The 17,675-nt window shown below is 31.3% G+C and overlaps 2 protein-coding genes across 9 annotated transcripts in view; both read right to left on the bottom strand.

Moving 5' to 3' along the window:
- Positions 1–5,349, bottom strand: part of LOC107029477 (OTU domain-containing protein DDB_G0284757) — a 7,300-nt gene extending 1,951 nt beyond the window's left edge. For 2 of the 6 annotated variants that reach the window (XM_015230903.2, XM_027911972.1), the window contains exons 1-9: positions 5,067–5,349; positions 3,169–3,561; positions 2,926–3,095; positions 2,333–2,406; positions 1,660–1,714; positions 1,152–1,226; positions 957–1,030; positions 825–873; positions 280–364 (exon numbers count right to left, since the gene is read on the bottom strand). In XM_015230903.2, coding sequence (XP_015086389.1) covers positions 280–364; positions 825–873; positions 957–1,030; positions 1,152–1,226; positions 1,660–1,714; positions 2,333–2,406; positions 2,926–3,095; positions 3,169–3,490 — 904 coding nt within the window. In that variant the 5' untranslated portion in view covers positions 3,491–3,561; positions 5,067–5,349. Of the gene's footprint in view, positions 1–279; positions 365–824; positions 874–956; positions 1,031–1,151; positions 1,227–1,659; positions 1,715–2,332; positions 2,407–2,925; positions 3,096–3,168; positions 3,858–5,066 lie in introns of all 6 variants that reach the window. The other 4 variants (XM_027911970.1, XM_015230904.2, XM_015230905.2 and 1 more) reach the window with 4 other exon arrangements.
- A 5,894-nt stretch (positions 5,350–11,243) lies between these two features.
- On the bottom strand, positions 11,244–17,320 carry LOC107029427 (serine/threonine-protein kinase PCRK1-like). Of its 3 annotated transcripts, none has more exons than XM_015230839.2 (8): positions 17,010–17,320; positions 16,797–16,884; positions 16,422–16,467; positions 16,207–16,293; positions 14,900–15,310; positions 12,441–12,701; positions 12,155–12,277; positions 11,244–12,024 (listed from the first exon to the last, which is right to left on the bottom strand). In XM_015230839.2, exons 5-8 carry the CDS (start codon positions 15,278–15,280, stop codon positions 11,521–11,523), a joined length of 1,269 nt encoding a protein of 422 aa, XP_015086325.1. In that variant the 5' UTR covers positions 15,281–15,310; positions 16,207–16,293; positions 16,422–16,467; positions 16,797–16,884; positions 17,010–17,320; the 3' UTR covers positions 11,244–11,520. The 3 variants fall into 3 exon arrangements, with proteins under 3 accessions (XP_015086325.1, XP_015086324.1, XP_027767715.1); XM_015230838.2 differs by having other exon boundaries at positions 16,227–16,293; XM_027911914.1 differs by having other exon boundaries at positions 16,227–16,293; positions 16,817–16,884.
- Between the last annotated feature and the right edge of the window lie 355 nt (positions 17,321–17,675).

Raw genomic sequence — 17,675 nt, 5'->3', positions numbered from 1 at the left:
CCCCCCCCCCCCCCCCCTCTCAACCTTTTTTCATTGAAAAAAAAGGGAAAATGAGTAGTCAACTAACCAAAAACATGCTTAACTGCAAATTGGAAGTACGTGCAGCATCGTGAATTTGTAAATAAGATGAACGGAAATTGAGAATTAGGAGCCATATCACTCCCAATTCCAAATTCTCTTTTTTTTTTTAAAAAGTAAAAGAATTCTTCAATCACATTCTTTAAATAGAGGATATATTACAGAAAGGTAAAAGCAATTGAAAATTTGAGAACTAGTTACCTCTATTTGACTTTTGATTCTTCGGAAGGATCTCAATGTAACATGTGTCTTTGAATGACGTTATAACAAGAATTTTCACGCCATACTGCCCACAAGGCAAAAAGAGAGTCAAATGTGCAACAGAAATAAGTTCATTTACAAACCAATGGAGCATTCTCATCTTAGATCACCACAAGCAAAATCTTGAAAAAATGCATCAAGACCACACATAATAGAGTGAAAGGAAATACAAGATGGAGAGGGACGCGGACGTGCATTTTCTTCCACATTAAAAAATAAATGGTTAATATGCAGTCATGAACAACTACGGGACCACGAGTAAAGATTATATAGAAGCATGTTACTTCCTCAATGCCCATCAACGTGCAATTAACAAGCTACTTGAATATCCAATGCCTCTATACCAGGACCAGGACATTCAAATTATGGTCTGGCTAGCAATAGCTTAAAGTTCTTATTTCCACAGTAAAGTGACAAACCAAAAGACCGCAATCAAATGGAGAGAAATAAAACAAAGGAAGCAAAGTAAGAGAAATAATCAATACCGAGTCAGCGGCAGCCTGCAACGTAACATGATCTCCCCATTCCCCATTCCTGGGTAGACCAAAATAAAAGCAGATTTAGATTATAAGGAGAAAAGAAGTTTCAACATAGAGAAACAAAGGTATGTTAATTACTTGGACATCCTCTTCAAGTATTCATCATATGCCATTGGGACATACCCCTCATATATCTCCGGATGTTCTTTAAGCTGATCAAACCAAATGATTTTACAAAACCTACTTAGTAAAATGCATTCGAATTTTTGAAATAATTCAAGTATAAAAGCAGAGTATCAGAAAGAAGATAATCATATTCACTTAAACAAGCACCTCATTGACTACTTGCTGTCTGACAAATTTGTGGTGCTCAGGACCACGATAGAATTGATCTGATAAAGCACGGAACTGAAACAAAAGAGAACAGGTCAGTAGATTTGCAAAAGAAACATGTAGGATGTCACCTTATTTCAACAAGCTTAGATTCCCTGAAGAAGACTAATCCCACAGAAGGAAAGCTGGGCCAACTTTCCAAACCCCATAAAAGTATTATAAGGTTAAGAAAATTTGATTTGTCCGCTTGTCTAACTACTGACATTTCACGACTAATTCTAATAATTTGGCAGGGTAAGCAGCCCAACAATATCTCATTTGAGTTCTCAATACAAACTTAAAACAATTCTGGTGCCTTCTTTTGTGTATGATTGATAACTATGTTACAAGTCATTTGAGAAACGGAAGTACAAATATTTAGCTTCAACTTAAAATCAACACATGAAAGCCCCATCTAGACAGTTTAGTATCATTACTACAACACAAATCAACCAGGTAAGAGGGTAACCTGACAATTTCCATCCCCTTGCACTTTGTGCTCCACCAAGTCAAATAATTGCAATCTGAAGTTAGAAAAACCAGAGCTTAGGATGCTTAGCAGAAATAACTTAAAAGCAATAATATTAACAATCCATTGAATTAGAAAAAATATCAACTTCAGATTATACTTATGTGGAGTAAAACCAAAAAGAAAAGAACACATTCATGGTGTCCTGTGACTTTATGGACAAAGAAATCACAATATCTACTTGAATATGCTTCATACGTATACAAAGCAACAGAAGGCTAGCTTGCTCAATGCACACCAATTGTTTCCTGTGCTTGTCTCAAGTCCCATCTCTCCTATTTGATTCGCTTTTTCATAAAATGCTTCGGGAGTTAGGTGTTACTTTTCGAATAGCAGGCAGTAGGAACAACCAGGAATTAGAAAGGCCACTTATAAACAAAGGAAAAGCCTAAGAAAAGAAGACCCAGAAAAGCTTCTGGAGACGTGAGACAGCTATCACAAGACAGGTTTACATTTCTCGCAGTGAAGTTTTATTTCATTAGCTCAAAAATTTCTCAGGACATTGGAAAGAATTAAGCAAAGCACTGCCTTTAGGAAAGATGTCATTAAGTTCTTCATAAACCAAAAAAAAAATGTTCACTTGAAAACCTAAGTAGGATGGATCAAGAGATACCTATCTAGCAGCCTTTGGTGGTCAGATGTTGCTTCATCAACTGAAGGTATGTCTCCGTTTATTCTAGGAACATGCTGCACGGTTAATAATACAAATTATTATAAGAAACTAAAGAAACATTCAAGAAGGTATATCCACACAAAAAAGTCTACATGGTCAAAGCAAAAGGCTTCCTATTTCAGTACATTCACAACATACCAAGTATGTATATGACTGTAAAGACAATTTCATCTAACAGTCTCTATCTTTTATCAAGTACTTATTCTTGAAAAACAAATATGGTTTATCATATCTTTTAATATAATACAGGCGGTATCCAGATGAATAGAAATATTTGGGTAGCTGGTTGGCTGCTGATTTAAGAAGGTAATGATCTGATGATATTATTCAACAAAGCTAAACATATATGTATCCAGTGCCAAGTAAATGGTCACAGGTACAGAGCACCATACAAGTCGTCATACACAAAGTGAATTAGTTGTCTAGTTACTCGCACAAAGCAGCCACTCAGAAAGTTACAATGAAAGTCCCAAAGAAGAGGGGAATTTCAAGCTCATCAAAGCTCCTACAATTTACTAACAGACAGCACTTACAGGAATAGCACTCAGCTGGTTTATTCTCTTCCCTACTTCTCCATCAATCTCAAATTCATCTTGTATTTCCAATGTGTAAGCATACTCTTCTCCATCGTATGATCTGTCTCCAGGACTAGAGCAAGAACTTGAAGGCCCTACATCATTAGCTTCCACACCAGCATCATGCCCTGTGAATCATATGCATATTAGCGAATGTTTGAACTCGAGAGACAATCCCAAAATTGGAAACAAGAAATATACCGGCATAATACTCCCTTGGAGAACCATGCCAATGCTGTACACCAGTGGAGGCTTGCAAGTACTGGTCATCTGCATGTGAAGATTGAGCATCTTCTGTAATGCACAACTCTGACCATTCTTCTTGTAGAGCATGAGCAATAACCTCATCATTGTCAACATTGCAATATGATGGGTGATAAGGGTTTTCTGTGGAATATTGTTCATGACAGATTTCAATGCCATGCTGTGTACTGTCACCGTAATAGTTGGAACTAAAAAGTTGGTCCACATCGAGAAAACTAAGAACCCCACGAGCAGCATCATATTCCGGCTCACACGACATTATACCTTCCAGAAAAAGTTGCCAAAGTCAAAAACGTCTTCTCACCCCTAAATTGGATCAATCACTTGTACCTGAATAGAGCGAGCACGTTAATGCAGGGCTCAGCTAAGAAGGCTAAGATAATTCTGATTTTTGTTTTTTAACAGTTGGAATGGAAGATCACGCAATTGTACTTCTTTATACCCAAATCCTGGTGATGGTACTAGAATGATTGTTCAATACGAACTATATTTAAACAACATAGCCGCCAGCTCGATTGCCAAAAAAAATTCTATCCTTCTCCATACCGCAGTCCCTACCAATATATCAAACATTCCTCTTATTACTTGTTATTATCACAAAGCACCACTGCAACCTACCTGCACTGCTGTTATACAACACCAACTGTTATAGCCCACTAAAAAAGTTGATCTTGGAAGCATTTTACTTTCGTAAAACATTTTTGGGCGATACCAACGACAACTTACCTAGATAAAGAACTATAGCATGAAAAGAGAAACGAAAGGATCAACTTAACCTTTAGAGTCATTGGCTCACCAGCCTAATTACCTAAAAGTTATTGTTCAGTATTGCGAAAAACAATTTCTCATGATGATATCATTTTCCAGCATTTTCCCCACCTTGAATTATAGAAGATCCTTTCAGAAAGTGATAATCTTTTACCAAAAAGGGAAAATGACTTCTATTACCTCCCGGTAGAAGTCATTTTTCTTCGCAAATATTCTAATTCATACTCCATATTTACTTGTTTTATTAATATTTCAACCTTTATTACTCAGCAATATCACCAAAATATCATCTTCATACCCAATCCACCACTTTGTACAATTACCAAATATCACCTACTATTATATCCAACAAATTTACCGGGGTAAAAAAAACAATTCTTTATGAAAAATATTCTCAAAAAATACATTTTATGTTTTACCAAGTATATCCATTTCACTTAAATAACAACATACTTAGCGTAGTCCCACAAAGTGAGGTTTGAGAAGGGTACGATGCACACAGATATTATCCCTACCTCAAAGATAGAAATACTATTTCCGATAAACCCGTTGCTCAACTTAAATAAATTCATTCCTTTCCCACAACCCGCATAAAAAAATTTCAATTTCGTTTACCCCTAAAACACCCATTAAACATTTTTGTTCTAAATTTCTTCCATCTTATAGCCATCCCTAATTCTAATTTCTACATTTGACTTTCAAAAATTCAACTTTCAAACTAATTCTTCATTTTTCACCAACTAATACAATACAAATATTTTAAACCTAATTTCTAACTTTTTAATTACAAACAAATAAATAAATCCTCCTCCTCAACCCTTCTCCCCGCCAAAATCCATAAAAATAAAACAAATTACACTAAAACCATACAAAATACAAAAAAAAAAAAATACAATATACCACCAATTACTCCATTTACACGTTTTCCCTATTGACGAAGTAATTCGAAACTTTAACATAAAACAATTCAGCAAAAAAATCAACAAACTTGAAAAAATAATAACTAAAAATCATGAAAATAGGAACTAATCACAAATCAATCAGAAAAAAATCATCAAAAAACTAACCTTTAATTCAATTCCACTTCAACTCTGTTCATATGCTATACGAAAAAAAAAAATTAAAAATTTGTGTTGTATAAGAAGAAAATGAGCAGTGATAAAGTTGATAATTATTTTTTATGGAGAGAAAAAATGAAATTTATATATAGAGTAAGAAAAAAAAAAGGAATTTACAAAGTTTTTTTAGTTTGAAACGTAAAAAAGAGATTTTAATTTATAGAGGAATTTGTGTATGAATTTAATTTTTTTTTTTTTTTTTTTAAGGATTGGGTTTTCCTTTTGAGTAGAATGAAAGATACCGTTGCTTTATACCGCCCTTTCTAACAATCCTTTTTTTATTTTTTATATTTATACGATCCGATCATTTATATAATATGTGAAAAAAATACAAGAGATAAGCGTAATAGAAATTAGTTTATCAATTAAAAGAGGTAGTTCAGATGATAAGTAACAAGAATTTTTTTTTACTTTCTCTTTTAAAATTATGCGTACGAATCTCATACGCTAAGATTATGAATGTAAATCGTTAAAAAAGGAAGAAAAGGTGAAACCTTTAAAGAGAAGAAAATTAGTTTAAGGTTTTGATTTGAGTTTTCTGAAGAGTAAAACGGAGTTGATTTACTGATAATAAAGGTTGCGGGGTAAATATCTTTCACATCATGATTTAAATAGTGAATTTCAGTTATTAAAAGAGTAAAAAAGTGGAAGGATATAAATAAAAAATAAATACAATTACCTTTTTAATGAATGTGTATATAGCATAAGTATATATTAGTCGAGTCGTAAAAATCTATCATGTTATTTGATTGTATCAAATTATAAGCCGTAAACATTATACATGTTTTCAATTGAGAATAATTGTGATTAGCTATTAATTTATGTATATAACGAGTAATTGAGATCATGTATAAAAACCAATATCCACAGTTTGAATAAAATGTGTAATAAAAATACTTTATCATATATTGAAATATAAGTCATAATTTAAACGTCTAAATAAAATTTGATTAAAAATTTGAGGATTATAGATGTTTTAATACATAAAAGGATAGCTAACTCTTTTTTTTTTAAAAAAAGAGTGGTAAGTGATGTAATGTTAATTAACTTATGTTAAACTACACTAATAGTCTAAAAAGAATTTACATTGTCATATAATTTATATCTATTTAATAGATCATTAATGTTTAATTTTATAGTAGGTATATATGCAAACAAATTCATGGATGAAATTTAATGGAATATGGAAAAAAGAAAAGAAAAGATGGAAATAAATGTTGGAATCTCTTTATTTAATTATTTTTAGTCATGTACCCTCAATTAGAAATCAATTTGTAACATATTTTGGTGAAAATTTAAGGCTGAGATTATATATAATTAATATGAATCAATTTCTAACATATTTTGGTGAAAATTTAAGGCTAAGATTATATATAATTAATATGAATATAGAAAGGTGACTGAGTTGATTGAGTAAGTGATTTTTTAAATAGAGCTTTTTATATTAAATTGTACATATATTGTTTATCGAATTTAATATTCAAAAATTATCATGTATAATTTATTTTTTTTAATTTAATTCGCTAATATGAATATATAAAAAAAATAGCAATCATGAGTTTGCTGATCGAAAAAAATTGGAGTAATAACATATTAACGTGGAATACCAACCTTATTCAATTTTCCTTTGGCTTTGTCCAAATTCGTTGTATTTTTTTTATCATTCAATTCTTGTCTACTAATTTTCAATTCACACGTTTCCATTTAATTTAATATATATATATATATATATATATATATATATATATATATTGTTTTTTATTTTTTTTATGATAATATTCAACCAACTTATCAAGCTTATGAGCGTTAGTTGTTATGTTTGACATATCCAACTTATTTTTATTTCTTTAAATGTCACATGAAATTGTCACGTCATTTTGACCTTACCACATGATATTTATATAAAAATGGAAAGATATTCGCACTGCTCATAAACACCTCATCCAACCCATAAATCATCTCCTTTTAAATACAATATCCGACCCATTTAACAATTTTGTTTAATTTTTATTTTTTCGATAAATTCCAAAAATGAGTAATTGATTAATAAAATATAGGGAAAATATGAAGAAAAAAATATATAAAATTAATGCCAAAATTAACAAATAAATATAGTAACCTTAAATCTAACATTTCAATATTTTTTTAAATTTTTTTATTTTTTCGATAATCTCGAAAATGAGTAATTGATTAATAAAAAATATGAAAAGATGAAAAAAATATAATATTAACGCTAAAAGTTCAAAGATAAATATAGTAACATTTCATTCAATAATTTCAACATTTTTTAAATTTTTATTTTTTCGATAAATCCCAAAAATAAATAATTTATTAATAACAATACTAAAATAGGTATTGATGTACGTAACCCATGAATCATGATGGACTAAATTAGAATATTACTTGCGATGTTTTGCTTATACATAAAGGAGTTGTCCACATTACTATNATACAACTATCAATTTAATATTAAGTCTCAAAATAATGATAAAATCGACTTTGTATAATTTAAAAATCACTATCTTTGAAATCAATTGATATTTGATAACAAAATATACATCAGAGTTAGTCTCTTCACATGTTCGAAAACATGTAACGCTTCGTATAACACCAACTAATTTTCCTAAATTTAAAATGTTGTTCGCAGTTCAAATTGACATCGTAGAATACATTTTATTTTTCAATTTAATTTGATGGAAAATATGCATGGTTATTGTTGGTTTAATTATTTTAATAATGTTGTCATCACGATATTGATAGTTCTAAATACATGTTAATTATCAGCTTTATTGTACGTGACTCTACTGAAGTTAAATAAAAAATAATTTACTTCATTTTCATCATTGAAATTAAAGCTTATAATATATAACATTATTTGAAGAAAAAAAAAAACACAAAGGCCATAACTACAAAGTTACACCACTTTCAATATAGCCAAAAGGCCACAACTCTTAATGTATTATTAAACATTAAAAATAATTGTTTTTAAAAATAATTATTCATGCTTTAAATGTCTAATTTAATTAGACAATAAAAGAGTGTATATTTAAAATGACATAGAAAGAAGGGTTGAAGAGTTTTCACATTGAAGATTTAGAAAATAAGTTATCTTCTTAAATGATTCTCAAATTTAAATTAACCATCAATCAATCGATCACACCTCTAATTTAATCCAATCTGTGAAGATTCTAAGAAGAATTTCGAAAAAATGAAAAATATTTACCAAACGAATATTAAATCATATACAATTATCATAGCTATGTAATTTAATAAGATACACGTTCATTTATTAATTAAATATAATTAATTACATTAAAATATTTATTAGTATATATTTACTGACTCAATATAAATATCAAACACGAATAAATATTTGTCACTATTTAATTATTAAAAAAGGTTGATATGTATTTCATATAAGTTCGCACATATTTATTAATATTTACTTGTATTATATATACACATTACATCAAGAAAACTCATTATTATTAATATATTTATTCAAAATTACTATAAAATTCATAAATTTTAAATTATAAATCCTCCGTACTTATATAATAGGACAAATCAAATTAGCATATACTTTTCTTTGATATGAAGCTACTTTATTTACTAGGAAAAAAATATACGATTCTTATCCGTGTGCTTCGTTAAAGTCTATGTCGGCCACCAGCCGAGCTAATTTTTTTATATATAAATTATTAATTAAAGCTCAATATATTTTTAAATTTATATATTTAAAATTTTAATTTTAATATGTGTTTTTTTATGATTCTGAGTTATGATGGAAAGGATGAAATGTTGTATTTATAATTTAAAAAATAAAAGAACTAAATAATAGTCTATAAAAAAAATTGGATATAAATATTTTTTTTGATGGATTGATAATATTAAAGTTTCTTTATATTATATGCTTATGCAAGTCTCATTTTTCATATATAATATACGACTATTTATAGTTAAAAGGAGTTCAATCATCAATATGTATATTTACTCGATCATGATCATGTAATTTTATATTATATTATATACTTTGTAAAAAATTTACATATAGTAAATATGCGTTCTATTTTTTAGAATTTGGTACAAGTTAATAGACTTCAAATTTGTAATTGAAATTCAAGTAATGAATTTTATCATATATAGCTAAAGCTCACACAGAAATAATTAATTTTGAGAGTCTAACTTTAAATAATACACACCATATATAAAGTTGGTAGATTTATAATTTTTTATATAGTACGACTTAAATGATAATTTCAAAAACGAAAATGACTTCTGACAATATGAGTTCCATCAATATCATAAACGATATAATAAAATATTATTTTTCACCACCCACCTAGTAAAAAAAATAATAAAATCAGTGAGAACTCACACTCATACATTGTTCACCCAAATTGCCATTTTTTAGCAAACTGATATAATTGTATGCATTCTTCTCTTTCCTTATTAGCTAGCAACATTGACATTACAAGACATCTCTTAAAAGAAAATTGATCATTTAACATCACAAAAAGAAAAAAAATTCTATTGTCGATATTACAAGATTCAATAGAAAAACATAGATTTTTTTTATCATGAGAGCTTTAGATTCTTTATATCAAATGCTAAATTCCTTCATTTATCGTTATAGATCAGCACAAGATTCTGCAGCAAGTCACATATAGTTTATAGTCTCCACTAACTTTCATTTCTAGAGATGATATAAGACAATAATGAAAGAGAGCTAGTAATATAATCTTGGGGTGTAACTCTCCTATTCTTTTGAGCAATATAAATATGACAGTGTAATATAATCTTGAGTGTAACTCTCCTATTCTTTTGAGCAATATAAATATGACAGCTCCTACCCACTTAAAATTATATATAATTATAAATAAAAGTAGTTATAATAATCTAAAAGTAAGGATTAATTCTAGTTAGACATAATACATAAATATGCTATTTAACTTGGCTTTAAATTATATTTATGCCCTTCAACTTTGAATGTGCACAAATAGACACTTAAACTTGTATAAAGTTGAACAAATAGACACACATGTCCTACGTGTCGTCCTACATGTCATTTTTTGTCCTACGTGGTGTCCTATGTGTATTTTGCCATGTAGGACTCATGTATTTATTTATTTAAAAGTTGGATAGTAAAAGTGTCTGTTTGTACATTATGAAAGTTGGAGGTCAAAGTTAAAATTTAAAGCCAAGTTTAGGGTCCACTATATGTATTACCTCTTTCTAGTTACAAGATATTAATAATTTATTTGCAATATATTACTTTGGATGTTATTAAAAAAACTTTATCTATTATTATGAAATTTAAGTTATTTGATATAAAATTCTAAAATATTTATGATAAAGTAGAGTTTTCATTTCTTTTTAATATAAATCTGTTCTTTTTTTTTTAAAAAAAATAATCAATATTATTTAAAGTGAAAGCAAAATCATAAAAGTTACTATTAAAATCTCTTTGAACCTCAAGGTCACAAGTTCGGGTTGATTCAAAATTTAGTTATAATAATTGCCACGTGAAGGATCGAGATTGATCGTGATTTATTGAGCTTCAGAGGTCAAGATTAGTCGGCATTGCCAACTGAGCCAATTTGATAACACGGTAAATGTAATTAATCGACTAACAAAATAGAGAGGGCATGAAATTTGCACGGTATCTTTAATATGACATTGGATTAGTTGAAATACTTCTTGTGTGATTGGAACTTAACTAGCGTTTGGTCATAACGTTTGAAAATTTATCTTAAAATATATATTTGACCATAGATTTTGAATCAAATTTTGAAATTTATTTTTAAAAAAATTGAGGACCAATTTCAAGTTCTAATTTAAAAACTCAAAATTTTTAAATTGCAACTTCAAAATCTATAATCAATCATATAAGCATATATTAGTCCATCTCCATTTTATACTATTCTTATTACTTAAATTATATAGTATATTTACAAAATTGAAAAAAACAAAATCAGTAGTATTACAGAGAGAGAGGGTGCAACAAAACACACAATAATAATTTGATTAAATACCATAATATATTCATACATAGGAACACATAAGGTCCAATTTAACTTTAAACTTCAAAATTTTGAAACAATGAAAAGAGAAAACAAAGAAAGAGACAATAATGCTTAACTTCATACAAATAGCACTTATGCCTCATTTGTTAAACACATCTAAATTTGAATGTACATTTGAATGATTACGATTTTCTCTATAAATTTAAACATCTATATTATATATAAATATAAGATAATAATGGAGAAGACCTCATTCATATTGGGAACTAGTTATATAATCTGTGCTTCTTCATTACCTTTCTCTCTGATGGATAAAATGTTCTGTTAAAACTTCTTTCAACTCTGTTTTTTCTTTGTGCATACTGGAAACTATTGTATTAACAAGTGTTTGTAAGCTTTGTTGACCATATACGTACTAACCGGTTACCATCTCCGAGTTTGGTATCTATCTTCCTCTTACCTTTCCTTGTAGATTCTGGTGAAGTTGGTTCCGCGATTCTCACAGGTGGTCCAGGGTTTCCTATTCCTGTTGATGTCTCGACAACTTTGTTCACCATTTCCAGGACTTCGCTCATTTTTGGACGTGTCTTTGCATGTCTGACCAAGCAGCGGTTGGCGACTATAGAGAGCTTCTGAGCTGACCTTGAGATCTTACCATCAAGCCTTGGGTCTATTATCTGCTGAAACTTCTTAGAATCTGATATGTATGGCTTTACCCACTCTAAGAGCTTCTGCTCACTCCTAGGCCTATTTCGATCTAGAGGGCGTCGACCAGTAATCAGCTCGTAGAGAAAGACACCATAGCTCCATACATCACTCTTGGAAGTAAGACGGCCAGTTTGAACGTATTCAGGAGCAGCATATCCCATGGTTCCAACAACCTGATAGAACCATGAAATGTGCATCAAAGGAAGAAACGATGAACGAACAAGAAAAGGTGAAAAAGACCAAAGGACAAGGTCTTCAGGACACATGTATTAAGATGCATGCAAACAAGTTAAGGGAGTATACCGCAGTTGAGACATGGGTTAGACCCTCGGGAGGTCCCAACCTAGCCAATCCAAAGTCTGACAACTTTGCATTCCACTGTTCGTCCAAGAGAATGTTTGAAGATTTGAAATCTCTGAAGATAATCTACAATATAAAAGAAGAGAGACATCAGGATTCTGGACGATAGCTGACTCAAAACATTAACAGCTTGAGCTAACAAAACAAAAGGCATTAAGGCGATGAAGTCCTTGCTAGTTACACATTTTACACCTTTGTATAGGCGCAAATAGCTAAGTGGAAAAAGAACCTGAACATCCATTTCTTCATGTAGGTATGCTAAGCCACGAGCAGCATCTTGGGCTATCTTTAACCTCATTGCCCAGGAGAGAGGGGTTTCTGACCTAGCTGACAAATGGTTTTCGACACTTCTGTTAGGCATGTATTCATACACCAAAAGCCGCTGAATTCCTCTCTCGTCATCTTCTGCACAGTAGCCAACTAATTTGACGAGGTTTTTATGTTCAGCAACCCCGAGAACATTGACTTCTGTCACCCACTCTTTGTGTCCCTATTGAATAGAATCAAGAAGAGTACATTACTACAAGTTGGAACAAGGACATGATTATCGTGTTCTATTTATAATCATGGTTCATTCCACAGAACTATTGTAAACAGACTGGTTCTTAATCGTTTTCACCAAAGTTACGACTAAAACAATTATCTAAACAGTACGTAAAAACCTGAAAACTGGTGGGTAAGTCGCAAATCTCGCAATAAAACATGTGAAATAAGTTGGTAATTCTGCAGAAGGTTCACTATAACCATCAAGGTGTTCTCCTAGTTACTAAAGTAAAGAAATAGTAGAATGTCAAAAATTGCTATGAGTAGCAGTCCCAGTACCAATTATTATGCAGAAGCTTCACCGTTACCATCAAAGCTTGGTCCTAGTGACCAAAGTAAGGACATCGTAGAACATCAAAAGCTGAAGTGAAAGCAGCTTTCCAGGTACCTTGTTCATGAGTTGACAATGGACAATTAATCAATTATATACAGAGCAGAAGATTCAATATTTACGACCTCTTTCCACAATCGTATGACCTATTAAGTTTATCAGAGTTGACAATATTACATTTTTGGTGTAGTTTTGGATGCTGAATAGCTTCTTCCTCAATAAAAATGATATACTTAGAAACAAGATGAAAAGCATCTACTTCATCTAATATTTAAGCTAAAGAATAAGAAGAAAAAAAAATTCCTCCCTCCGTTTCAGTTTGTTTGTCTTACTTCCCTATTTACTCCGTTTCAAAGTCTCTTTCATTTTTCGGTAACTCTTTAATTTATAACCTTCCATATGACCTGTTTAAGACTACAATATTCAAAAGTCTTCCTTACTTTCTTGAACTCGGAGTCAAGTCAAAACCAAACAAACAAATTGAAACGGAGGGAGTAATAAAATAGCAATCATGAAAGCATTTTATTGACTCACCAAATAGTAACTAGGTCAACAACATGGAATAGAGGAAGTATTATTATACTTGAAGATAAATTAGAACTTCAATCCATGATTAAAACAGGGGTCATCATCAATAAATAATAACACTCACTACAACTCAATCCCAAACTAGTCTGTTCAGATTTATGAATTCTCTGTACCATTCGCTCTTCTGAAGTTATGTAACAGATAAGTATGGGGTTTCAATAAAACTCCAATGAAGAATAACATGTTGATACTGGAATAAGAGAAATGGAAGTTCAGCATCAGGGCGCTTCAGCCGCATATAAGATGAACCCAAGCATAAGAAAGTGCCTAGACATTAGGCATCTCAATCAAAAAGCTATTGGAGATAATTATGATTGAACCTTCATCATGCTTATCCATCTATGAAGTTGGGTAAAGTTAATCATTTTCGTACTCCAATTCTCATTTTTATATCTGAAAGGTCATATTGGACAAACACCCACTGTGGAAAATGTTCTCTTCGGACTAGTAAACAATCTAAAACAAATACCAGCACCAATCACCTGTCTACGCTGAGAAGAATGTTTCAATGAGGCAAGCTAAACAACTATTTATCACGTGGTCCTCAACCATTAGAAGATTTTCTCACTAGGACAGAGTAAGCGGCTAGTGCTTCTCACAGAACCATATCGAATGGAGCCATCCCATGTTGGAAGAACTATACCAACTATACATCCGGGGTTCAGCACTTCTTTCTAAAATGGAAATAAGTGCTGGGGTTCATCACATTTCTTAGTTCAAAGGAGTAGACTTTGCCATCTATAAGATTTTTCAATCTACGGTCATCCTTTTAATCGTTTAGATGGGGGCAAGCCATGAGTACATCACTACACCACAAAAGAACAGAGGAAAGGTAACAAAAGGAAGTATTTTAACATAAGACATCATTCAAATCCATGAACTTCCATGTGCATAGTCAGATCACACATATGTTAAAGTTAAAATATTTCCCTAGCAATTTCATATTCATACTGTGGAACAGTTTGCTTCATTCTTCCTGGTTTTCTGTCTCCTAAAAGATTCCCAAAGTTTTCTAATACAGCTCCGCAAGTGAAACTTAAATGGTAAGAGAAATGACAGTAGTTGAAGTAACATTTAAATTTAGTTCCATGCAGCTAAAAAGATCAGAGATGATTGAAGTGTGTATCAACTGCAAAGTGCCAACACCTAATAAATAGTGATGTCCAAGTGCAGGATCCTAATATTTGTAATACATAATTATTCGAGCTTAAAAAGAAATTAGCTACCTGTAATCCTCTCCTACCAAGTTGCTTTACAGCCACGTCAATCTTTTTCGATGAGTCCTCACCAGTCTTTACTGTGGCCTTATATACACATCCAAATCCACCTTCCCCAATCTTAGTAGTACGGTTGAAATTCTTTGTTGCTGCTTTCAGTTCTGAGAATGTAAATGCCCTGAGATCAGAAGGTCTATCTGATAGGCTTGGAATTTGGCTCCTTCCTCTAGACTCTGAGCTGGTATCTGATACATTCTGAGAGCTGGACTCACGATGAGAATGCCGAAATTCACTATCAAAAAGACCAAAAGAGGAGGACAGAACTGGATTTGACTTCGTGGTTTTAGGTTCTTCCTTCTTCTCAGCATTGTAGAATGGAAAACACTTCATGTCCTTAAGTATGCTACTAAAATACCCTCCCTGCAGGTTCAAATCCAGAATGTTCAATTAGTATTCAAGTAATTTCACATAAAGGTAAATTGGTAATACTAGGAATGTACTGAAGTATATCGTATTTGAATATCTAATTACACTGATGCCTGCAAAATTTATCCAAGACTTTAAGGAGCAGGAAAGTCCACATGCCTTGTTAAAGTAAAAATAAGAGCATGGGGAAGAAATATACAAATGAAAATGATGAATAGGTAGAAGACTAACCAACCAATCCATGGAAATGTAAAACGAGAAGCCATTAGTTATAAACCAAATTTTTCCTACCAAACCTAATGGCAATTGCTCCATGGCTTTCAAAGGAAATACAACAACAACATACTCGGTGTAATCCCACAAGTGGGGTCTTGGTGAGTATAGGACGCATGCAGACCTTACCCCTACCTTTGTGGGGTAGAGCAGTTGTTTCCGATAGATCCTTGGCTCAAAAGGAATGTTATAAAGCAGGAGTGCGAGAAAAATATAGCAAACTAAATAGCAAGACACAAAACAAATGAAGCAACAAATAGTACCACACATAGAAAAATATGAAACTACGCAATTACTAAACAATACTATCTTAGTGAAAAGAAGAAACAAGGGGGCTATCCCCTACCTCTCCCCCATAAAGAGCGACAACACCCGGCTTCCTACTAACTGCAAGAAAACCCTTGAAACAGAAACGTTACTCAATCCCAAACTAATTATCTTGGTTATAGGAATTCTCAAGATCCATTATGTTACATATGGACAAAAGAAAGTTGACCCACCAGCTTGAAAACAATACTTGATCATCACTATAAAAGCTAAATACAACCTTAAATTTCCATATGTATTGTTGCCATCAAAACCAAACAAAACAGAAACATCCGAAAAGGTAAAATTACCAGAAATGTAGAAAACCCACCATCTACGGGACACGAGATTCAATCTTTTTCAGTTCTTGGATAGCCAAAAGCCCAATTTTACAATTCCTGTGGATACAGAGAAGAGAAAAACTTTAAAAACTCAATGATCCATAAAAACCCCTCATCCAAAATTTTACTTTGACTGCCCATAGACACAAAAGGAATAAAGTACTTAAAACCTAAAAAAGACTCACCTTTAGGCTGCTAAATCTGAACCCACAGCATAAACTTTATCTCAATCTGTTCATAAATGGAAATATACTAAACTAATTAGCTTGGTTATATGAATTCTCAATACCCATTGTACTTCATTTGGACAACAAAAGTTGACCCAATTGCTTAAAAACTATACTTAATTATCAACACAAGAGCTAATATACAACCTTAAACTTCCTTCTCTTTTCTTTTTTAAAGACAGGAGAAGATTACAAGGTGGCGAAATCGCATCCTCATCAATAACATGAAAGTTCAGGCAGCTACTAGGATTCTCCACAACATTAAATTTCCATATGTATATGTTACCATATAAATAAAGTAAAACAGAAACAACCCAAAAAGGTAAAAATTACCAGAAATGTAGAAAATCCACCATCTACAAAGTGCAAGATTCAATCTTTTCCAGTTCTTGAATAGTCAAAAGCTCAAATTTTACAGTTCCTGTAAATACAAAGTTGTGAAACAACCTTCAAAAACTCAATGACCCATAAAACCCCACATTCAACTTTTCACTTTTAACTCCCAATAAACACAAAAAATAACTCAAAATCTAAAAAAGACTTCACCTTTAATCTACTAAATCTGATACCACACCATAATTTTTATCAAAAATTGCAGTACTACTTGAAATTTGATAAAACTTTCAGCTCCAATAAAAGGTTTTATCTTGTCAAAGATGGCAAAGACTTTAGATGACTTGAGAAAAGTCTTCAGACGGCAGCAGCAGCAGCAGCATTTGAAGTCTGCTATTCAAACAAACAAATACTAATACCCCACCAAAACAAAGGAAAGTTTCTTCAACACTGTACTACATTCACACTGTATTTTTTTTTCTTTTTCACGAATATTTGACAGAAATAGTTTTATGCCAAATAATGAGATGAAATTACACAGTCATAATGTGAAACTTAAAGGGTCCCTCTCAAAGGGACAAAGGAATATGTATAGGCTGGAAGATCACATTTTTTGTCTTTTTTTGGACAAAGAATTGGTCATTGAGTAATATAAATGAGTATAGTTAGGGGGAAAAATAAAGTTGAAATGGTTTATAAGGAAAAAAAACTATGGAAATATTTTAATAGATAAAATCTCCTCATAGATTTTTCTTTTGTCATAGCATAAGTTTGTTTATTTACTTCCACTTTCTACATCACAAGTGAAAAAAATCCATCTATTCAATCCCAATTTTTCTTTTAACAAAATTTACCAAGTTTGATCAACTTGTTGTGTAA

The sequence above is a fragment of the Solanum pennellii genome, chromosome 9 (genome assembly GCF_001406875.1).
Source record: "Solanum pennellii chromosome 9, SPENNV200".
NCBI classification, from domain to species: Eukaryota; Viridiplantae; Streptophyta; class Magnoliopsida; order Solanales; family Solanaceae; genus Solanum; species Solanum pennellii.
This window is presented reverse-complemented; position numbering and strand designations above follow the sequence as displayed.

Excerpts from the sequence above, each read along its gene's own strand:
- LOC107029427 (XM_015230838.2), bottom strand. Across the intron at positions 12,702-14,899 it reads TTGGTAGGAGAGGATTACAG|GGACACAAAGAGTGGGTGAC; the intron begins GTAGCTAATTTC and ends TCTATTCAATAG. Across the intron at positions 12,025-12,154 it reads TAACCCATGTCTCAACTGCG|GTTGTTGGAACCATGGGATA; the intron begins GTATACTCCCTT and ends TGGTTCTATCAG.